The sequence below is a fragment of the Schistocerca nitens genome, chromosome 11, assembly GCF_023898315.1.
Source record: "Schistocerca nitens isolate TAMUIC-IGC-003100 chromosome 11, iqSchNite1.1, whole genome shotgun sequence".
Lineage (NCBI taxonomy): Eukaryota > Metazoa > Arthropoda > Insecta > Orthoptera > Acrididae > Schistocerca > Schistocerca nitens.
Genome location: NC_064624.1, coordinates 191,911,473 through 191,936,082, shown reverse-complemented (window position 1 = coordinate 191,936,082; position 24,610 = coordinate 191,911,473). Strand labels below are relative to the sequence as shown.

Genomic DNA, 24,610 nt, shown 5'->3' with positions numbered 1-24,610 from the left:
ACGACACTGTGTGGTTAACTTGGCTCTTACTCGTAAGCTTACAGCCACAGCATTTGTCAGAAAGAGAGAAACACGCACCATTCATTTGTACAAGCAAGCACACCTAATGCACACGTGACCACCAACTCTAGCAGCTCGGGTATGTGTGAGTTTCTATTAATTGTGCCTGTCTGCAAATTAACGTGTCATCTTTATAGTAAGTAGCAATTTCTTCTCGTACATTGTTGATATTTGTACCTGGAGTTTCCGTTGTAGCTCAGTTAGAAAGTGACTTTGGTCCTCGGAACTCGATGACTAAAGGCATAGACAAAAATATTTCTACTTTTCCTGACATCAGAATTGTATTACAACAGCACATAATGGGACTGGCAACTTATCTATACAGAGAGATACTGCGCAAATACGTACTGGGCCTGTCAAAACAGTTCATGTCGTACTCATCAGTGGCTTGGGCCTTAGTGACCATATGCCTACTCTACACTCCTCCTCCATCGTACCCAGTTGCGAGCCTCCTGCCACCACTCGCCTGCTCCTGGTCCCATGTCCTCGGTGTCCTTGTCAATAGTGCCCTTCCATCTTGTCTGCGGTACCTCCTTCCAGCTACAGCTCCCAGAAACACAATATTAGGTATCCTCCCTTCATTCATCCTTGCTACATGTCCAGCTCAGGTCAGCCTCCTTCTTCTTATCATCATTTTTATGATGTCAGGCTCTGCACAAAACTCTTTTAATTCTTGTGTGTTTTTTTTTTCCTAATTCTCCATTCCCTATTTGTGAACCTATCACAGGACCATATATTTTTCGGAGGATTTTTCGTTCTAAAACAAGTAGTTTCTCTTCGTTTGTTCTCCTAAAGGTGAGGCTTCCACAGCTGTACATAACCACTGGTATAATCATACTTTCGATGGTTCTCCGGTTAGCTTTGTGGGTTCCTGCCCATATCAGTATCCCTGGGAACGAAGCTGCAGATGCCGCGGCCAAGGCTGCTGTCCTCCAGCCTCGGACAGCTTCTTGTTGTGTCCCTTCATCAGATTGTAGCAGGGTCATTTGTCGGCGCATTTTATCGCTGTGGCATGCCGATTGGGCTGCACTTATGGACAACAAGCTTCGGGCCTCGAAACCTCCTCCCGCGGCTTGGACGTCCTCCTCACGCCCTTCTCGGCAGGAGGAGGTCGTTTTGGTCCGGTTACGAATTGGACACTGCCGGTTCAGCCATCGCCATCTGCTGACGGCTGCACCGGCGCCGTTCTGCCCATGTGGGCAATTGCTGACGGTCCGCCACGTTTTAACGTCCTGTCCGGATTTTAATACACTGCGTCTTGATCTTGGCCTGCCATGTACTCTGGATGCCATTTTGGCGGATGACCCAGGAGCAGCTGCTCGCGTTCTTCTTTTTATCAACTTGGCAAACCTGTCTAAGGACATTTGATTATGCTGTTTTTTTTTCTTTAATCCTCTGCCTGTCTGTCTTTTATAGTATTGTCCCTTTTAGTTGCCGTTTTAACCTTGTGCCTCGCGGTGCATTCCTAACTTAGTCTGGGCGCTAATGACAATTGTAGTTGTGCGCCCTAAAACCACAAAAAAATAAATAAATAAATAAATAATCATACTTCAGTATAGCCTGATCTTAAAACTTCTTGACAGGGATCGTTTCTTCAGCACCTCATGAAGGCTAAAGTGTGCTCTGTTCCCTCCAATAATTCTTGCATTTATTTCAGTTTCACAGTGATGCTGATCACTGCAGAGACTACCAAGGTATTTGAAAGTATTTGACCTTTTGAATCGGAGACTGTCCTCCGTGAGCGGGTCCCCATCTCTCGCTGACTCGCTCAGGACCGTGTATTCTGTCTTGTCTTCACTGACTTGCAGGCCTGCCCTACTGGCAATCTTGCAGTACGAGTCTGCCATTCTTCTGAGCCCTTCTCTGCTACCGCTGATTAGGATTATATCGTCCGCGTATGCCAGTCGAGTCATTGACGTGTTACGAATGGTGGACTGCATGTAGTTCCCAAGTCGTGCAGCGACCGTAAACCATAAAATTACCAAATATGCAGCAACCAGTCAGAAAATCATGTTTTATTTATTCACTTTTGCAAATCGATTTCAACTGATTAGCAGCCATCATTGGTGCTTTCAACCAATATGTACACTGAGTAGTAATACTGTCTTAAGCAGAGGTCAAACATGTAAAATGAGGGAAATAATGTTTGAAGTGGTAAAAGTTATGTATAGATTTCCCCCTTGCATTTTTGTAGTTTATGCATGATAATGTATATAACAGGCACCAAATTACTGATCAGCGACTTATTATCTAGTAAAGGTTATCTGAATTTTGTACTATGTTTAGCCACTGACATAACTGGAAGTGCTAACTCTGTGTTGCAGAAAAGTTAGAAGTGATTTTGTTCATCATAATCATTGTTTTGGCAAATCTTGCAGCTTTGTCATTCATTATTGAAATAATGAAACACTGCTCCAGTTACATATTTTTCCATGCTTAGCATGATGCGTTTTGAGAATTTGTTCTCAGTCTAAGGTGCAAATATACACGTAAAAATGAAGTGTGATGTTTGCATGTGTGTTCTTATGCCTCTCTTACACTGTGGTAGACTTTTTGGCGTTATAAGGCGTTCTTTGTCTCCCCCATTATGCATAAATCATGTGCGCGCGCGCACACACACACACACACACACACACACACACACACACACACACAAAATAGAGCACCCGTGTGGTGTGTCAAGAAACTTAACTGCACAACATTTGTAAACACTGCTTTAAGGCCTGTACCATGCCAGCATCATTTTATGTCAATTATTTCAGTTTTTCTCCACAAACATTGTTTCATGATGGATAAATCAAGGACAATAACAAGATGTTTATCTCAAAAACTCGTGTGAATTAACTTTTTGAACAAACAAAATTTGATGGGAGTGATAAAAAAAGTTTCACATTTGTTGGAAAACATTAATTCCGGGAATGTAAAAGGTGGGTTCTACTATATTTTAAACAGGAATGGCTCTGTAATACTCAGTTGTACATACACTCCAGAAATTACCTATTCACCATTTGATTAAGAAAGAAGAGTAAAGTACAGTTTGAAGGAAGTTGTTGTGAATCTGATTTAGATGTAACACTTCGTTTTCAAAGTGTTTGTTAACAATTATTACAGTTCCATTGTGACTGAGTTTTACATCTACTTCCAGACTTTAATTTCTATTAAGTTTTTCTACTTGGAATTGAATTTTGAGTGCACTAAAGGCAACTAGTTCAAATACATCAGTGAAACAAGTCATTCACATGTTTTTCTTCTTTCTTTTAAGGATCTGTGAAATTTTCTTGGGCTACTGGGAATAGTTTTGATGAGCTATAGGATTACCGCATCAGACATGTCTTTCAGTTTTGAAGTTCCCGTATTCTGCTGATCAAAGCTGCTGCGATTGTGTGTGTACTCTTCAGTGAACTAACATGGCTGATTTTGTAGCTTATTTCTTCATGATTGGTGATACAGATTTTGATGAAAGTATGTCAAGAGATACAGTGGTGAATTGTTGCACAAATTCCACATACCTGTAACACTGCTAACACAGTTTTGTGAACAGGTGATTGCCTTTCATAACTAGCTCAGCAGATGACGAAGAGATTGAAGAAATGTGTGATGAGATAAAAGAATTAATTCAGATAGTGAAGGGAGATGAAAATTTTGTAGTCGTGGGTGACCGGAACTCGATAGTAGGAAAAGGAGGAGAAGGAAACGTACTAGGTGAATATGGAATCTACATCTACATCTACATTCATACTCCGCAAGCCACCCAACGGTGTGTGGCGGAGGGCACTTTACGTGCCACTGTCATTACCTCCCTTTCCTGTTCCAGTCGCGTATGATTCACGGGAAGAACGACTGTCTGAAAGCCTCCGTGCACGCTCTAATCTCTCTAATTTTACATTCGTGATCTCCTCGGGAGGTATAAGTAGGGGGAAGCAATATACTCGATACCTCATCCAGAAACGCACCCTCTCGAAACCTGGCGAGCAAGCTACACCGCGATGCAGAGCGCCTCTCTTGCAGAGTCTGCCACTTGAGTTTATTAAACATCTCCGTAACGCTATCACGGTTACCAAATAACCCTGTGACGAAACGCGCCGGTCTTCCTTGGATCTTCTCTATCTCCTCCGTCAACCCGATCTGGTACGGATCCCACACTGATGAGCAATACTAAAGTATAGGTCGAACGAGTGTTTTGTAAGCCACCTCCTTTGTTGCTGGACTACATTTTCTAAGCACTCTCCCAATGAATCTCAACCTGGTACCCGCCTTACCAACAATTAATTTTATATGATCATTCCACTTCAAATCGTTCCGCACGCATACTCCCAGATATTTTACAGAAGTAACTGCTACCAGTGTTTGTTCCGCTATCATATAATCATACAATAAAGGATCCTTCTTTCTATGTATTCGCAATACATTACATTTGTCTATGTTAAGGGACAGTTGCCACTCCCTGCACCAAGTGCCTATCCGCTGCAGATCTTCCTGCATTTCACTACAATTTTCTAATGCTGCAACTTCTCTGTATACTGCAGCATCATCCGCGAAAAGCCGCATGGAACTTCCGACACTAGATTATATAATGGTAATACAGAGATTTAGGAACCAGGTTTTAAATTGTAAGACATTTCCAGGGGCAGATGTGGACTCTGACCACAATCTATTGGTTATGAACTGTAGATTAAAACTGAAGAAACTGCAAAAAGGTAGGAATTTGAGGAGATGGGACCTGGATAAACTGAAAGAACCAGAGGTTGTAGAGAGCTTCAGGGAGAGCATTAGGGAACGATTGACAGGAATGGGGGAAAGAATTACAGTAGAAGAAGAAAGGGTAGCTTTGAGGGATGAAATAATGAAGGTAGCAGAGGATCAAATAGGTAAAAAGATGAGGGTTAATACAAATCCTTGGGTAACAGAAGAGATACTGAATTTAATTGATGAAAGGAGAAAATATAAAAATGCAGTAAATGTAGCGGGCAAAAAGGAATACAAACGTCTCAAAAAATGAGATCGACAGGAAGTGCAAAATGGCTAAGCAGGAATGGCTAGAGGACAAATGTAAGAATGTAGAGGCGCGTATCACTAGGGGGTAAGATATATACTGCCTACAGAAAAATTAGAGAGCCCTTTGGAGAAAGGAGAACCACTAGCATGAATATCAGGAGCTCAGATGGAAACACAGTTCCAAGCAAAGAAGGGAAAGCAGAAAGGTGGAAGGAATATGTAGAGGGTTTATACAGGGGCGATGTTCTTGAGGACAATATTGTAGAAATGGAGGAGAATGTAGATGAAGATGATGTGGGAGATATGATACTGCGTGAAGAGTTTGACAGAGCACTGAAAGACCTGAGTCGAAACAAGGCCCCGGGAGTAGACAACATTCCATTAGAACTACTGACACCCTTGGAAGAGCCAGTCCTGACAAAACTCTACCATCTGGTGAGCAAGATGTATGAAACAGGCGAAATACCCACAGACTTCAAGAAGAATATAATAATTCCAATCCCAAAGAAAGCAGGTGCTGACAGATGTGAAAATTACCAAACTATCAGTTTAATAAGCCACGGCTGCAAAATGCTAACGCGAATTCTTTACAGACGAATGGGAAAACTGGTAGAAGCCGACCTCGGGGAAGTTCAGTTTGGATTCCGTGGAAATGTTGGACCTCGTGAGGCAATACTGACCCTACGACTTATCTTGGAAGCTAGATTAAGGAAAGGCAAACCTACGTTTCTAGCATTTGTAGACTTACAGAAAGCTTTTGACAATGTTGACTGGAATACTCTTTCAAATTCTGAAGGTGGCAGGGGTAAAATACAGGGTGTGAAAGGCTATTTACAATTTTTACAGAAACCAGGTGGCAGTTATAAGAGTCGAGGGACATGAAAGGGAAGCAGTGGTTGGGAAGGGAGTGATACAGGGTCGTAGCCTCTCCCCGATGTTATTCAATCTGTATATTGAGCAAGCAGTAAAGGATACAAAAGAAAAATTCGGAGTAGGAATTAAAATCGATGGAGAAGAAATAAAAACTTCGAGCCCGACTGAGACTCGAACTCGGGACCTTTGCCTTTCGCGGGCAAGTGCTCTACCATCTGAGCTACCGAAGCACGACTCATGTCCGGTACTCACTGCTTTACTTCTGCCAGTACCTCGTCTCCTACCTTCCAAACTTTACAGAAGCTCTCCGTTTCGCAGGATAGAGTAGCATAGAGAGTTGCATCAAACCAGTCTCTGGACTGAAGACGACGACGACGATGACGACGACGACGATGACGACGACGACGACGACGACGATGACGACGACGACGACGACAACAACAAAAGACTGTACTAACCTATTATGATACAAGCAGTGCCACACAAGGCCTGCTGCCCTGCATATTTGATAAGGGTGCAAACACTGGAGCAGCATCTTAGAGTTGGTCGCACTAGTGTCTTCTGTGTGATCTCCTGTACAGATGATCTGCACTCTCACAACCCTTCCAGTGAATCGGTCTTCCATTCACCAGCCCTACATATACACTATGTGATCAAAACTATGCAGACACCCCCAGCAACATAAGTTTCTCGTATTAGGTGCATTGTGCTGCCACCTACTGCCAGGTACTCCATATCAGCGACCTCAGTAGTCATTAGACATCGTGAGAGAGCAGAATGGGGCGCTCCGCGGAACTCACGGACTTCGAATGTGGTCAGGTGATTGGGTGTGATGTGTCTCATACGTCTGTACGCGAGATTTCCACACTCCTGAACATCCCTAGATCCACTGTTTCCAATGTGACCGGGAAGTGGAAATGTGAAGGGACACGTACAGCACAAAAGCGTACAGGTCGGCCTCGTCTGTTGACTGACAGACACCACCGACAATTGAAGAGGGTTTCAATGTGCAATAGGCAGACATCTATCCAGACCGTCACACGTGAATTCCAACCTGCATCAGGATCCATTGCAAGTACTATGACAGTGCCAACAGTAAAATTCGGAGGCAATGGTGCTATGGTGTGGTCGCTTTTTGTGGAGGGGGCTTGAACCCCTTGTTTTGTGTGGTACTAACAAAGCACAGGCCTACGTTGATGTTTTAAGCACGTTCTTGCTTTCCACTGTTGAAGAGCAATTGAGGGATGGAAATTGCATCTTTCAACACGATCGAGCGTCTGTTCGTAATGCACGGCCTGTGGCAGAGAGGTTACACGGCAATAACATTCCTGTAATGGACTGACCTGCACAGAGTCGTGACGTGAATCCTACAGAACAGCTTTGGGATGTTTTGGGATGCCAGCTTCGTGCCAGGCTTCACCAACCGACATCGATACCTCTCCTCAGTGCAGCACTCCATGAAGGATGGGCTGCCATTCCCCAAGAAACCTTCCAGCACCTGACTGAACGTATGGCTGTGAGAGTGCAAACTGTCATCAGGGCTAAGGGTGGGCCAACACCATATTGAATTCCAGCATTACCGATGGAGGGCGCCACGAAGTTGTAAGTCATTTTCAGCCAGGTGTCCAGATACTTTTGATCTAAGCTTTTATGTGATTCCATATAGATTTTGGGTTATAGCTGTTGTGTCAAATGAGAGATACACGATTAAAAGAAAACCAACACACAATAGCTGCACATTTGTATTAGATATTTTACATTGTTAGTTTCTTTGCCACAAAATTACTTTCGTTGTATTATTTTTTCAATAAGATGATACAGGGATATGCGCCACCACAATTCTTGGTAGTATTGCCTCTTAAATAAGATGCCCCAGGTGTTCACCAACTTATCTTGGAATCAGATACTACTAGGTTTTTCTCCTTACTACGTGCACTATCTCACATTTATCCACACTTCAACATAGCTTCCATTACCTCCACCCAGCAGAATTGCTTGACTTTTGTAACAGAAGGTGATGTGTATTTTAAGGGACAGAGGTAGCGTTGAGTGAAGAAGTAATTGAGGCGTTGGACTACAGTTCAGTGTGTCTAAATTGTTCTTTTGTGTGACAGCTTTAAAGAAAAGGCAGAAATTCGACAAAAAGCATTAAGTGAAAGAAAACCACTCTTCAGTGAATCACAAAATTAACTGTTTGTTTGTGGAACCAAACCTAAATTGTAAAAGTGTTTGATTTCAGACCACTAGTGGGCAATGAGTAAAGTGAATAAAAAAGTGAATAAAATGAAATACATATGGAAAAATAAATAAATATTTTAAGTAGTTGCTCGAGGGGGAAGGATCTGAATGACCTTAAACAAATGTGTGCCAAGCAGGTAGAGTTGAGATGAGATCTATATCTACATCTATACTCTGCAAACGACTGTGAAGTGTGTGGCAGAGGGTACATCCCATAGTACCAGTTATTAGGGTTTCTATCCATTCTGTTCACATGTGGAGTGGGGAAAGAATTATTGTTTGAATGTCTCTGCACATGCAGAAAATATTCTAATTTTATCCTCACCATCCTTATGTGAGCGACATGTAGGGAGTTATATTACATTTCTAGAGTTATCATTTGAAGCCGATTTTTAAGAACTGTTCACAAACTTTCTTGGGATAGTTTATGTCTGCCAGTTCAGTTTCTTCAGTATCTCAGTGACACTCTCTCACGGATCAAACAAAGCTGTCACCATATGTGTTGCCCTTCTCTGTATACATTCAGTATCACCTGTCAGTATCATCTGGTACGGGTCACTCACACTTAAACAGTATTCTAGACCCGGTCACACGAGTGATTTGTAGACTAGTTGCACTTTCCCAGTATTTTACCAATAAACTGATGTCTACCACCTGCTTTATGCATGACTGACCCTATGTGTTCATTCCATTTCACATCCCTACGAAGTGTTACACCCAGGTATTTGTAGGAACTGGTCGATCCTAACAGTGACTCGTTGATATTAGTCATAAGATATTACATGTTTTCGTGTTGTGAAGTGCACAATATTACATTTCTGAACATTTAAAGCAAGTTTCCAAATTTTGCACAATTTAGAAATCTCGTCGAGATGTGACTGAATATTTATGCAGCTTCTTTCAGACAGTAGTTCATTATAGATAACGCGCATAATCTGCAAAATGTCCGAGGCTGCTATTATTATTGTATGCTAGGTCGTTAATATTTACATCTACATGGTTACTCTACAATTCACACTAAAGTGCCTGGCAGAGGGTTCATCGAACCATTTTCATACTACCTCTCTACCATTCCACTCTCGAATGGCGCATGTGAAAAAGGACACCTAAATCTTTCTGTTCGAGCTCTGACTTCTCTTATTTTATTATGATGATCATTTCTCCCTGCGTAGGTGGGTGTCAACAAAATATTTTCGCGTTTGGAAGAGAAAGTTGGTGATGGAAATTTCGTAAATAGATCTCGCCGGAAAGAAAACCACCTTTGTTTCAGTGACTGTCACCCCAACTCGCGTATCATATCAGTGACACTCTCACCCCTATTGCACGATAACACGAAAAGAGCTGCCCTTCTTTGCACTTTTTCGATGTCCTCCATCAATCCTACCCGGTACGAATCCCATACCGCGCAGCAATATTCCAGCAGAGGACGGACAAGTGTAATGTAGGCTGCCTCTTTAGTGGGTTTGTCGCATCTTCTAAGTGTTCTGCCAACAAGGCGCAGTCTTTGTTTCGCCTTCCTCACAATATTATATGTATGGTCTTTCCAATTTAAGTTGCTCGTAATTGTAATTCCTCGGTATTTAGTCAAATTGACAGCCCTTAAATTTGTGCAATTTATCGTATACCCAAAATTTATCGTATTTCTTTTAGTACCCATGTGGATGACCTCAAACTTTCCTTTGTTTAGTGACAATTGCCACTTTTTGTACCATACAGAAATTCTCTCTATATCATTTTGTAATTGGAATTGACTGTCTGATGATTTTACTAGACGGTAAATTACAGCGTCATCTGCAAACAGTCTAAGGGGACTGCTCAGATTATCACCTAGGTCATTTATGTAAATCAGGAACAGAAGAAGGCCTATGACACTACCTTGCGGAACACCAGATATCACTTCCGTTCTACTCGACGATTACCGTCTATCACTACGAACTGTGACCTCTCCGAGAGGAAATCCCGAGTCCAGTCACACAACTGAGACAATACTCCATACAAACGCAATTTGATTTATAGTCGCTTGTGAGGAACGGTATCGAGATGAAGAGCGAGGGTCCCGAGAAACTTCCCACGGGCACACCTGAAGTTACATCTGACTGTGACTCTCCGTCTGAGATAACATACTCTGTCCTCCCTATCAAAGTCCTCAGTCCAGCTACAAAGAGACCTTTGCATTGATCCAATTGCACTATCAGTTAAAGCTGTGTACAGAGAATTGCTTAGACGTGTTCTTCTTTGCAGGCCCTGTACGCGTCTAAAATAGTGTCGTATGCGCAAGGCTTCATGCTGCTGCGAGAGGCGGCCAAAGTGCACAACTGGGACCTGAACTACGGAGCCATCGCCCTGATGTGGCGCGGCGGCTGCATCATCAGGAGGTGAGTGTGGAGAGCGCGGCAGTGCGGCTCGACACGCTCGTCAGGTCTTGTGCGCTCACTTGCAAAGTTAGCTGGTCTCGTGACAGTTGTTCGGGGCAGTCTTTTGTTTCCAGCTGTACTCTGGGATGGCTCACTGTTTCCTCCCACATTGAGTCACAGAAATAGTTTATTTTGTCACTTTGTGGGCTAAAGGCCTCGTCACGTCGTAAGGGTACTGAGCCGCTGTATGTACTTAGTGACGCATTAAGAATTGAGGACTACTCCTGGGGAATAACTTTAATTGGCGGTATCACAACTTTGACATACATGACACCATTGATTTAAGTTGGATACATTCTCATTTTTATTTATGTAAAAACACACTTCACTGATTACCAGTTCACAAACAGTCCTCTTTATATTATTAATTATTCGACAGCATATGATAATTAACTGGGTTTCCGTCATGCAAATAGTAAAAGCAGTTAGTTACTGCTTAAATTGATGATAGTCTGGCAGACAGTGCAACTGCTGTCGCCTGCTGAGATGGTGACCTGCTTGTGTCACCTTCCCACATCACAACTTTCTTAGCTTAGCCAGCCACGACACATTCTTTTGTGACGTTTTAGTGTGTGACACTGAACTGTGGAGTGTGTCACAGAATTTTGTCCTATCTGGTGGTCTAAATTTCCAAAGATTACAATAAAATATTTTTGCTTTTTAACATGTGCTGTAATAATTTATAATCTATTGAAGACCTTGGCTGTAAACAGTGGTAAGAAAAATTGGACGAGAACCAGAATTTTGCATATGAAACATTGTGAGATCACCATATTTATTTGAATTCGAGACGACTCTGAATGCGAGACAGCACTCCATTGTTCAACAATGCATTACAGAAAAACAGATATACTCATATTAGTCTTATTTTGGTTACATTATTCCAGGTAATTGAAGGAGGCAATAAAAGTAGTGGTACACAGAAAATAAAATTGGACAACAACCTTCCTTAGTCAGATATATGAGGGTTGGAACTTAAATAGTGGCAACACTGCTGTGGAGACACTATGCAATCGAATCTAGTACTGTCGCTGATAGCAAACGTCGTTGACATACCTATCTTAACTCCGAGCAAATGGACACATCACCGGCGTGCGCACCATCGAGGAAAACACACTCACTTGTGAGTGAGTGGTCTAGCGTAACGGTGTCACTATGTTTTCGAAACGGGAACTATGGAGTCGGATCAAGATCGAATGTGCCAGAGGTCGTACAGCACGACAGTGTCATCGAGGTCTCAGAAGTGCGCGGAAAATCGGCATTGCCGTATAGAACAGTGGCACGTTGGGTAAAAGCAGGATGATAGGGCACGTGTTATGACACTGGGTAAGAACTTGAATAGTACGAGGAGGAGGTATAGAGGGTACAGTCTGGTGAAGGACATCAGGTGAAGTTCTACTCTTGAGATAAGGAGGTTGACACAGGAGAGGAAGTCAGTCAGAAGACTAATGGCAGGCAAGCAGGAGCGGGAAAAGCAGGGCCGGGGGGCGAAAGCAGTCGGCCACGAGAAGCAGTTTTAGTGTCTCGAGTCGCGTTGAATATTTTTTGATATAAATGGTTCAGAAATCAAAGTGCGTAACATCTGTAAGTGATTATATAACTGAAATAATTTTTTTTTTCTTAGACATTACCTTTACAATTTGTACAGAAGTTAATCCTTATGTGGCTACAAGGACAGATTGTCCTGCCCGCCTAGCCAGCTGACAGGGGCGAATGTATTGTGCGTCTGGCCGATTCGGCCCGATACGTGCCACGGGCTGTGCCAACTGTAGGCTAATCGCACGTTCCGGCCTGCAGTAATACTCTTTATAAAATTAGTATTGCACTGTGTGGTCACAGTGGTTGCAGTGTGATAACCATGAAAGGGCTCCTCAAAACTAACCTGCATTTTCTGCCATAAGTTTATCCTGGGCTGAGTAAAAAGTTACTTTAGAAAAATAAGAACTTTTTTGTCATAGAAAAATTCTATTACTTGAAATTTACACTATCATTGTATTTTATTTATTTTATTTTACACATATACTTCCATAGGGCAAATTGAGGAGCAAATCTTGAAGGTTACAGAGTGTCAGTACATGAAACTACAACATAAAAGTAATAACAGAAAAAATAAAATGTTTATGAAAAAAAAAAAAAAAAGAGGGGGGGGGGGGAGAGAGAGAGAGAGAGAGAGAGAGAGAGAGAGAGAGAGAGAGAGAGAGAGAGAGAGACAAGCCATAAGACGCAGTCAACAAAATAACACAGGAATCGGCTTAATTTTTCAAGGAACTCCTCAACAGAATAGGAGGTGTGAATTAAGAGAAATCTCTTCAGTTTTGATTTGAAAGTGCATGGATTACTGCTAAGATTTTTGAATTCTTGTGGTAGCTTCTTGAAACTGCATGCAGCAGTATACTGCACACCTTTCTGCGCAAGAGTCAAGGAAGTCCGATCCAAATGCAGACTGGATTTCTGCCCAGTATTAACTGAGTGAAAGCTGCTAATTGTTGGGAATAAGCTGATATTGTCAACAATAAATGACAACAAAGAATATATATATTGAGAGGCCAATGTCGGAATACCCAGACTAGTGAACAGGGGTCGACAGAGGTTCGCAAACCTACACTACTTATTGCGTGAACCGCTCGTTTCTGAGCCAACCTATTAAACTTAAAATGTCATTAACATTGGACAAGTACGCCAAGCTGTATAGTTTTAACATGAGTAGTTCCTTGCGAAGACGCCCAAAAATTAGACAGTTTGTACTACAGTCATAAATTAAAATAATTATTGACCCTAAAAACCAAATTGTATGATATAATCTGGTGCAGAATTAAACACGAAAAATACTGGTATAACTCTTTTTCTGCGAGACCATTTGTTCATTTGCAATTGCAGCCTAAAGTTGATTCTCTCTAATAAGAAAACCACCTGCTTCCTTTTTTCTCTTTAAACTTGGCACGATCAGTACGATTTATCTTAGTTTTGTAGGATAATTCATGTCCTTCCACATTATATATGTTTGTATCGTGTGTTTCATAGATTAGGAAATCAAATTTCATTTGTTTGGCCTTCTGGGTGGCAGTGCGTGTTGCCAAAAAACTGCACGTACCGGCTGAACTGTTCTCCTTTTGTAGTATCTGATACATCTGTTCATCACGGCAATTCGTGCCCTTCAGATTGTGTATATTTGTGCCCTTTGTATTATGCAGGCCGGGAAATCGGATTACATCTATCAGATTGACTTGTAAGCAGAAAGCGTCCAGGAGCAGGTGAAAGCTGTAGCTTCCAACATTATGAAAAGAGCAGATGACAGCAGTGGAAGGAATGTTGAAGCCAAGACAACAGTGTAATGACATTCTATTGTTCACGTTTACCTGCTCCTGCGTTGAGGCATAGGTGAATGCCCTTAGCAGTCAGACTGTCCTACCTGTTAGGTGTAAATGAATGCCTGTAGCCGTCTGGACATTCTACCTGCCACATGTACATATACACCTGTAGCCATCAGGGCATTCTACCTACAAGGCAGACAAGTGTGCCACAGAGTATAGCTCGGGCCTGTCCTGGGAATGGAGGGCCTGTGGAAGTTGGAGTGACTTTGCAGTGGTACGGGATGTGTCTGCCTGTTGCCAACCTTAGCTACTAAGCAAAGTTTGCTGTAGCATTGTATTGGGTGGGGGTGGGGGGTGAATACTACCATCATTTCCCATTCATCTCTCCTCCCACTGCAATACTCCATAAGCTAGGTGGCGGTTTTGTGCTGATGCTTCCAGCTTCCCCTGCAAAAGGACCAGGTTTTATTGCGCATGTAGTGGTATGTGACATTGAGGCACTATCGGACACTGCTTGTTATAAAATAGGCGACTGCTGTGCTCCAAACACATTTTTCATATTAAATAACTTTTAAATGAGAGCACTTTTTGGCTACAATTTTCCACCTACTAAATTAGTGTTTTACAATTACCTGCAGAGTGGCACATTATAACGCAAAACAAGTACTTCAGAGTCAACTTGGCTTAGTTAATGGATGATTTTTGGTACACAACTAAGCACACAAATGGAAACATTTCTGCCTCAAATGACTTTGTACTGTTGTTGCAACTGATTCTAGGCACTGACAACTTTACAGAAGGATAGTGAACCTGTTTCACACAAAATACTCTGGCTCTCAAATACATACTGACAAGGGAACCTCCCCCTCGCACCCCCCTCAGATTTCCTTGTAAGTTGGAACAGTGGATAGGCCTTGAAAAACTGAACACAGATCAATCAAGAAAACAGGAAGAAGTTGTGTGGAACCATGAAAAAATAAACAAAATATACAAACTGAGTAGTCTGTGTGCAAGATAGGCAACATCAAGGAGAACATGAGGGCAGGTGCGCCGTGGGCACGTGGTTAGCGTGAGTTGCTGTGGAGCGAGAGGTCCTTGGTTCACGTCCTTCCTCCAGCGAAAATTTTAATTTCTTTATTTTCGCAGTTATGATCTGTCCGTTTGTTCATTGACGTCTCTGTTCACTATAATAAGTTTAGTGTCTGTGTTTTGCGACCGCACCACAAAACCGTGCGATTAGTAGACGAAAGGACGTGCCTCTCCAATGGGAACCGAAAACATTAGATCGCAAGGTCATAGGCCAACCGATTCCTCCCCAGGAAAAGAGGTCTGATATATTCTATACGACACTGGTGACGGCATGTGCGTCACATGACAGGAATATGTTGTCGACCCACCTAACTTGTCCACTTGGCGAATGGGTAAAAAGATTCTTCTACCTTGCCCGATTTAGGTTTTCTTGTGGATGTGATAATCACTCCCCAAAAAAGTGATGAAAACATAAGAGTTTGTCACATAAACTGCAACAAATGAATGCAACAGTTTCACAGTCGCACAATTTTCCCTGTGTTCTGTCAAAACATATGTTTTTAACACTTTAAAATTTTTCCGTGTGTAGACCGTCAAATCCTGCATATGTCCAAGCAAATCTGAACATGTCCTGGAATTTTGGAGAGCGAAGTTGATTGTGTGTGCGTGTGTGCCTGAACTTTGATAATTGTCTGAAAATAAAAAATTAAAATTTTCACTCGAGGGAAGACTTGAACCAAGCACCTCTCGTATCACAGTAGCTCACGCTAACCACAGGACCACAGCGCTGCTGAGCTAATACTCTCCTTAATGTTGCATATCTTGAACATGGACTACTCAGTATATATTTTGCTTATTTTTTTCATAGTTCCATACAACTTCTTCCTGTTTTCTCGATTGATCTGTGTTCAGTTTTTCAAGGCCTATCCACTGTACCAACGTATAACTAAATCTGAGGGGGGTGTGATGGGGAGGTTCGCTTGTGAGCCCATCAATCACGCTACCATGCCAGATACTTGTGTGCGAGCTATTTATAAAATTCTTAACTGCACTGAAGCATACGCCAGTGTTAGTATGTCACAGCTACACTGTGTGATCAAAAGTATCTGGACACCCACAGAAACATATGTTTTTCATATTAGGTGCATTGTGCTGCCACCTACTGCCAGGTACTCCATATCAGCAACCTCAGTAATCATTAGGCATCTTGAGAGAGCAGAATGTGACACCCCGCGGAACTCTGACTTCGAATGTGGTCAGGTGATTGGGTGTCACTTGTGTCATACATCTCTATGCGAGATTTCCACACTCCTAAACATCCCTAGGTCTGCTGTTTCTGATGTGACAGTGAAGTGGAAACGTGAAGGGACACGTACAGCACAAAACCGTACAGGCCGACCTCGTCTGTTGAATGACAGAGACCACCAACAGTTGAAGGGGGTCGTAATGTGTAATAGGCAGACATATGTCCAGATCATCACACAGGAATTCCAGACTGCATCAGGATCCCTTGCAAGCACTAAGACAGTTAGGCAGGAGGTGAGAAAACTTGGATTTCACAGTCGAGTGGCGGCTTATAAACCACACATCACGCCGGTAAATGCCAAATGACGCCTCACTTGGTGTAAGGAGCGTAAACATTGGACAATCGAACAATGGAAAAACATTGTGTGGAGAGACGAATCACGGTACACAATGTGGCGATCCGATGGCAGGGTGTGTGTATGGCGAATGCCCGCTGAACGTCATCCGCCAGCGTGTGTAGTGCCAACAGTAACATTGGGAGGCAGTGTTGTTATGGTGTGGTCGTGTTTTTCATGGAGGGGGCTTACACCCCTTTTTGTCTTGCGTGGCACTGTCACAGCACAGGCCTACATTGATGTATTAAGCACCTTCTTGCTTACCACTGTTGAGGAGCCATTCAGGGATGATGGTTGCATCTTTCAACACGATGAAGCACCTGTTCATAGCGCATAGCCTGTGGTGGAGTGGTTACACGACAATAGCATCCCTGTAATGGACTGGCCTGCACAGAGTGCTGACCTGAATCCTACAGAACAGCTTTGGGATGTTTTGGGATGCCAGCTTCATGCCAGGCCTCACTGAGCGACATCGATACTTTTACTCAGTGCAGCACTCCGTGTAGAATGGGCTGCCATTCCCCAAGAAACCTTCCAACACATGATTGTACATATGCCTGTGAGAGTGGAAGCTGTCATCAAGGCTAAGGGTGGGCGACACCATATTGAATTGCGACATTACCGATGGAGGGCACCACGAACTTGCAAGTCATTTTCAGCCAGGTGTCCGGATGCTTTTGATCACATAATGTATTTGTAAATATTGAAAAATGGCAAATGAATTACATCAGGGTTTGTCACTTTGCAAACACAGTTTTTATTTTGATGATTTACATTTAAACTCAATGTAGTGTTAACATTTTAATGTGGATTATGTTATTCTTTTCAGTGTTGCGTATGTCTCTCAGATATTGAAAAGTTATTGAAACTGTGCAAATCTTTCATTTAGAAACAACTATTAATGAAATTTAAAATATCTTAAGAACTGATATTAACCCATGAAATAAATGTTAAAAAAGTACAGAAAATGTTTGTCTGTGATGAAATTAAATGTTGTCTAAGAGTAAAATGATGTAGTAAAAATACATGTGTACAAGGTTGTTTACTGATCTGGAGTCGTAGTCCTCAGTTAAAAGTCCAGATTCAGTTAGATCGCAGTGTGCATTTACTCTCAAACCACTCCTGACCAGTCTTCTGCACTTTACCCCCAGCGTCTTCCTGGGTAACATAAAGGCGGCGTTCGACAAGAACCCGTCGCTGCCGAACCTGCTGTTGGACGACTTTTTCAAGAGTGCAGTAGAGCGGTGCCAGAACTCGTGGCGCGATGTGGTGTCGGCGGCGGTGCAGCTGGGCATCCCGACGCCCACCTTCAGCACGGCACTAGCCTTCTATGACGGCTACCGCAGCCCGCGTCTGCCGGCCAACCTCATCCAGGTGAGGGATCCGAGTGTGTCTGGTTGTTGAGGTTGCTACTTTTTTATGTTGTGATGTTGCTTTCCTTTTTGTATTTGTACGTGGGTATTTATACCTGTGAATTCTGATATCTAGATCTCTCTGTCTCTCTCTCTCTCTCTCTCTCTCTCTCTCTCTCTCTCTCTCTCTCTCTCTGTGTGTGTGTGTGTGTGTGTGTGTGTGTGTGTGTGTGTGTGTGTGTGCGCGCGCGCGTGCGCACGTAAGGGGGAAGGGGGTGCACTTGTGTGTAACAAGCAACATTATTTTTTGTGTTCCCATCCAGTAGGCATGTTCTGTTTCCTTGGCAAATTTCATTGTTGAAATGTTCTTCGCATATCAGCCATTTCACGGCATAGTCATCACTCAATGTTTCAATGAGTTTCCTACACATCTCCAGGTGAAGTAATAAGTTGGAAACTTCTTGAAACATTAAGACAATCTTACTTAGCCAATAACTCAGGAAGATTTCACTAAATTTGAGATGACTTTATTTTTTTTGGTCGAGTCCACATTGACTGTCACCGACGGGGGCAGGGGGTGGCACAGCAGTGAGCACCCCGGACTTGCATTCAGGAGGACAGTGGTTCAAATCCCTGTCCAGTCACCCAGATTTAGGTTTCCCTATCCCCCCCCCCCCAAGTTACGAACAGTTTAATTTTTTCCAAGCTGTCAGCATTTGTGCCTAAGATCTCTCTCAGGTGATCATTAGTGTTTGCCCCCCCACGGCAATTTTTGTGTTTGAAGGCAAGTGCCTTTTTTTAGAATGGCACTGAAACAAGTGACCAGTTTCACCTATGCTGAAAATATCCTTCATTTAGTATTGCTGTGTAAGTTACTGCAATCTGTCATTCACTAACAATTTCTATATCTACACCACTTCGTTTGTCCCATACTGTTTTGTAGGACACATTCTACTGTTCTTCAAACCCATCAATCCTCCTGCTATATGTGGAGAAGTCCTAGATTCCTAGCACCTCGGCCATTGCCTTTCCGTGCAACATCGTGCCATTCACTTGCTGTATGAATCCAGTTCTGTGTAATTTCTTCTAGCTCTGTGTATTTAGAATAACTAGCATATTTCATTCCTTCCCCCCCCCCCCCATTACTTCCTAAATAGTCTTTGTTTTTAATGATGGTGTTCAGCAAGACACAGGTATTCATATACTCTGTGCTAATGCAATATGTGATCTGTGACGAACTTCAACTCCTTCGAGAATTTTTACTTTCTGTTCCATTGAAAGGGTTTTCCTGTCCCTCCAAACCATGTGTAAGGAATATTGCTATCTTCGATGTCATAATGTATCGGTATTATCTACCTCAGTTATCGCTGGCTTCTGGAGCCTGGTGTGCCTTTTCTCTGAGGCAGCATTATCATGCTGTATAATGAAAACAGTGCCCCAGTGTCAGCACTTGTTTGGCGTTTCGGAGTTAGCAGGAAGAATTTCTGGGAGCCTCTGCATGAAACAGCTGTACACAGCCATGCGGAGGATAAGTAGTAGGAAGAATTTGGTACAAAGTGGAATTAATAGTAGTTGGAAGAGGTACGTCAATTTGTAGGAGAAAAGTATTTCAATAATTCAATTATTTCACTGAGAGCCATGCAGGATTAGTTGACAGATTTACGGTTGATATGGTGTTGTGTTTGAGAATCAGTAATTGCCTTGGAGAAGCATGTAAATAGTAGAACGTAAAAGGAAAAAGTTTCTGTGATCAGTGATTTCCTGTTTCATTAATGTGGGGACACAATGTAGCAATGACTACTTCACTGTGGATGTGAATCAGACATAACTGTTAATATTAGATGGGATGAGTGTATGCATTATGGAAGTGTGTTGCAAGGTAAAGGGACAATAAAACAAAGTAATTTTACTTGTACTGTTACTACTTCAAATTGAAATTTGATTCTTTAGTTGAATAACTTTATACTTGCAATGTACAATAGATACATACTCACTTTTATTTCTTAAGTAAGTGTGTTTTCTACGCAGACTTTCCATACTTGAGTCAGTCTGATAGCAGCAAAATTAACCTAAAAATAGACACGAAAAGACATTAATAAAGATCAGTGGAGCTTTACACATGGTTTTCTCCTGTTCCATTCATGTATGGGCCACAGGAAGAATGACTGTTTAAACGCGCGCGTGTGTGTGTGTGTGTGTGTGTGTGTGTGTGTGTGTGTAGAGGCGCGCGCACTTTAATTAATCTCATCTTGTATTTGCAGTGCCTATGTGAGTGACACAAGAAGCTATAGTATACTCCTAGATTCGTCACTTAAAGACGATTCTTGAAACTTTGTAAGTAGGCTTTCTCAAGATAGATAGCGTCTGTCTGAAAAGTGTCTGCCAGTTCAGTTTCTTCAGAATCTCTGTAACACTCTGGCACAGATCAAACAAACCTGTGAACATTTTATTTGTGCGGCCCTTGTCTGTATACACTCAATATCCCCGGTTTCTCCTATCTGGTCTGGGTCCCACACACGGGAGCAATATTCTAGAACTAGTTTCACAAGTGATTTGTAAGCAATCTCCTTTGTAGTGTGATTACACTTCTCCAATATTCTACCAGTAAACCAATGTCTGCGTCCTGCTTTACCTACAACTGAGTGTGTGTGATCATTCCATTCCATGTCCCTACAAAATGTGACACCTTGGCATTTGTATGAGTTGTCTGATTCCAACTCTGACATGTTGATTTACGATTTTTAGTTGAGAAGTGCCAATTTCGTGTTTCTAAACATTTAAAGCAAATTGTCAGTCTTTGCATCATATGGAAATCTTACCAAGATTGAACTCGGTATTGGCACAGCTTTTTTTTTCCTGTACAGTATTTCATTATATAGATAACTTCAGAATTTTTACCAATCAGTTAATCCCAGTTCATCATGAACTAATCTGTGAGTAACCTTGGTATAACACAGGTTTCCCATTTAGTTAATCCAAGTTCATTTTTATGGTAATTTAAGACTTACTGCTTTATGCAATTGGCCACCAATAATAATATGGAGACCAGATAAAAATGATACTGACAATTTGACTGAGAGCATATATAATTGTTGTAAAATATGAGGGTAATCCCAAAAGTAAGGTTCCTATTTATATATATATATATATATATATATATATATATATATATATATATAACAGAGGGAAACATTCCACGTGGAAAAAATATATCTAAAAAGAAAGATGATGAGACTTACCAAACAAAAGCGCTGGCAGGTCGATAGACACACAAACAAACACAAATATACACACAAAATTCAAGCTTTCGCAACAAACTGTTGCCTCATCAGGAAAGAGGGAAGGAGAGGGAAAGACGAAAGGATGTGGGTTTTAAGGGAGAGGGTAAGGAGTCATTCCAATCCCGGGAGCGGAAAGACTTACCTTAGGGGGAAAAAAGGACAGGTATACACTCGCACACGCACACATATCCATCCACACATACAGACACAAGCAGACATATTTAAAGACCAAAACTCCCGGGATTGGAATGACTCCTTACCCTCTCCCTTAAAACCCACATCCTTTCGTCTTTCCCTCTCCTTCCCTCTTTCCTGATGAGGCAACAGTTTGTTGCGAAAGCTTGAATTTTGTGTGTATATTTGTGTTTGTTTGTGTGTCTATCGACCTGCCAGCGCTTTTGTTTGGTAAGTCTCATCATCTTTCTTTTTAGATATATATATATATATATATATATATATATATATATATATATATATATATATATATATATATATATATACCGGTTTTTCTACAGTGGTTTACATCAGTTTACAGCTTGAACATTTAGCTATTTTTCGACAATCACCATGTCTGTCGATGAATTTTTGTATACGCTGTGACAGATTTTGTGTGCCTGTGTTGTACCAGCTCGCTACCGTGCTGTTCAGAAGGTGATGGACCTCTTCCCACCTTGTCGTCGGAGCTGAATCACTGGGAACACAATTAATGCTGACTGAAAAAACTCAAACGGGCAATTCAGAACGGGAGAAGAGGAATGTTGAGCAAGGGCGTACACATTCCCCGTGACAACGCTCGCCCACACATCGCTCGGCAAACCGTTGCTCTCCTCCAACAGTTTGAGTGGAACACAATCACCCACCCACCCTGTAGTCCTGATTGGCACCCAGTGACCATCACCTGTTCCTCAAGTTAAAAGAACATTTGGCCGTAAAGCGATTCATCTCTGATGACGAGGTGAAAGTAGAGGTTCATAACTTTCCGAACAGCATGGCGGCGAGCTGGTACGACATGGGCGTACAAAAACTGCCACAGCGTTTACAAAAATGTGTCGACAGTAATGGTGATTATGTCGAAAAATAGCTAAATGTTAAGCTGTAAACTGATGTAAACCATTGTAGAAATAAACAGGTCTACAGACCTATAAAAAAAATTGAGAGACCTTACTTTTGGGATTACCCTCGTAGTTTACACGTATAGAGATTGTGTTTCCAATGGGACTCCTGTGTAAATTAGTGACTAAAACAAACTCGGTGTGGATGTCGTTTGCAGGCTCAGCGGGACTACTTCGGTGCGCACACGTACGAGCTGGTGAACCAACCGGGAAAGTTCATCCACACCAACTGGACGGGCCACGGCGGGAACGTCTCTGCCAGCACCTACCAGGCGTGAGGAGGGACCTTCACAGTTCCCGACAGCTGCATTCACTGACAGGGCAGTGATATGGATGTCTGCTCAGAACTTTCCAAACCGAAATGGGACTAATAGAGTGAAGTGTGGTTGTGGATGCTTGCGCTCTCTGGTGATGTCGACTTCTGAAACTGGCGTGCTTCCGTTTGCCGGCTGTCGTAGGGTGAAGGTTTAAATTAGCACGGTTTTACTGTACTCTAAACAGTTTATTTAATTTTAATGCAGTGGTGTCAGTGCTGGCTGAAAGAGGCTGTTTTGGTTTCTCCGTCTGTCATTCTTTGTCTGTTCCTCTGATAGAAAACAAATCATTGTACAGGTACGAGATGTCTCGTGGAATGGTTGTGTTAGCATTGTAACATCTGAGAATGATCTTGAGGTGGGCTATTATTAAGGTGCTGGTTTTAAACTCAGTTGTGTAGCAATTTTACTAAAGTCTACGCCATTTTTAGCAAGCTTCTCTCAGAATCCTGGCCATTTTTTTTTTGCATCTCTTTAAGTACTACATTTTCACTATCATAAGCTTGTAAACAGATAATGAGAATATATTTTGGAAGTAGAGAGCTGCTTTAGAAGTGGAATGGGAATATGGTGGCATCATTAATGTCAAATTACTTCATGATGTGTCCATGATGATGAATATACTAGCAGCATAACCTTGAGGAAAGCAGCAGCTAATCAATTTTATTCAGTATGGGGAACATAGTTTTCAAATTATTTGGCATATTTCAGTTCCTCTAGAAAGTGTTTTCATATGTTTCTTACAGGTAGGGCTTACCGCCAGTTTCCATTTGTTACATTTTGAACCTTTGTCTTCAGCCTCAGTGATGGTGAATTTTGATGATTTTTGTGAAAAGAAGGAAAATACGGTGATGTTATTACAGAAGGAGAGAGCAAATTGAATTTTTATAGGTAATTTAAAGTTCAGAGGGAGTCCATACCCTTATACTTACTATTATTTTTCAATGTCAGATGGTGAGCCAGTATTCAGTTAACTGATGTGCCTTAATGTTATCTAATAAGATTACTGTTACATTTAGTGTAGTCCGAGAAAGTTGAACGTGTCAGTGTGTGGTGAAATATTTATGTAAGCAAGTGAAATGTGAGTCTTTGATATGAAAAAAGAAATGTAATAATTTGTGGAAGCATATTTTATACTGTTTGAAAAAATGTGAGCTTATAATATTGTATCCAGGCTCATTAATTATGTGCCATGCTAATGTGTTGCTTATATTGATATTTTTGGATTCTGTAATTTTCTGTTTTGCAGAATGTCGCCTATAGCTATTGTTGTAATGAATTCATGCATTCCAGTCTTCCATTTATTTTTGAGAGCATTTTATATTTTTTTTCCTTCTGAACATTAGAATTTCCTGATGGTGGGATCAGACCTGTAATGAGGGTTTGTACTGTATAGCAGGTGGCCACGGGTTGGACACCTATATTTTTTGCTTTATGTGATATTAACAATAAAACTTACTCCAGAGAAGCAATCTGATTACTTGAATCCTTCTATCACACCCTTCTATCTTATTGAAATTGTCCAGTTCACACACTACAGTCAGGCAGCAGACAGTGTTGTTGGTCCCCCCCCCCCCCTCCCTGCACCCCAGCTATGGGGTACAACTTGACTCTTCTCCTGGTATCCAGTGGTAGTTGTGAGTTTCTCTGCCCAAGGTACCACTGTGGGTGTGCAGTCTGTGTGTTTATTTCTAAGGCATTATTTGGCCAACGTCTAGTTGTTACTTCCAGGGAATACTAAATCCTTAACTATTCATCTGCCTTACAAAGTGATTCTCTGTCTCTCTCCCCCACCCCCTCTCCCTCTTCCTCCCTACTCAAATTACAGACTTAATGACCATTCTTACTAAGAAGCAGCCACTGTGGAAAAAACGGAATTTTTCTTTGAAGAATGGCATTATTCCACAAAGCTGTATTTTAAATTATCTTATGTGCAGTACTAGTTTCCCCCTATCCAACGCATGTTTAGTAAAAGATGTGGATACATAATT

General features: G+C 41.9%; 1 protein-coding gene across 1 annotated transcript in view; it reads left to right on the top strand.

The window, feature by feature from the left end:
- The window catches only part of LOC126212977 (6-phosphogluconate dehydrogenase, decarboxylating), a 150,825-nt gene extending 126,738 nt beyond the window's left edge, over nucleotides 1–24,087 (top strand). Inside the window, exons 7-9 of the mRNA XM_049940510.1 lie at nucleotides 10,408–10,541; nucleotides 17,712–17,934; nucleotides 22,464–24,087. Of these exons, the coding sequence (XP_049796467.1) occupies nucleotides 10,408–10,541; nucleotides 17,712–17,934; nucleotides 22,464–22,583 (477 nt within the window). The 3' untranslated portion in view covers nucleotides 22,584–24,087. The remainder of the gene's footprint in view (nucleotides 1–10,407; nucleotides 10,542–17,711; nucleotides 17,935–22,463) is intronic.
- Nucleotides 24,088–24,610: the final 523 nt, after the last annotated feature.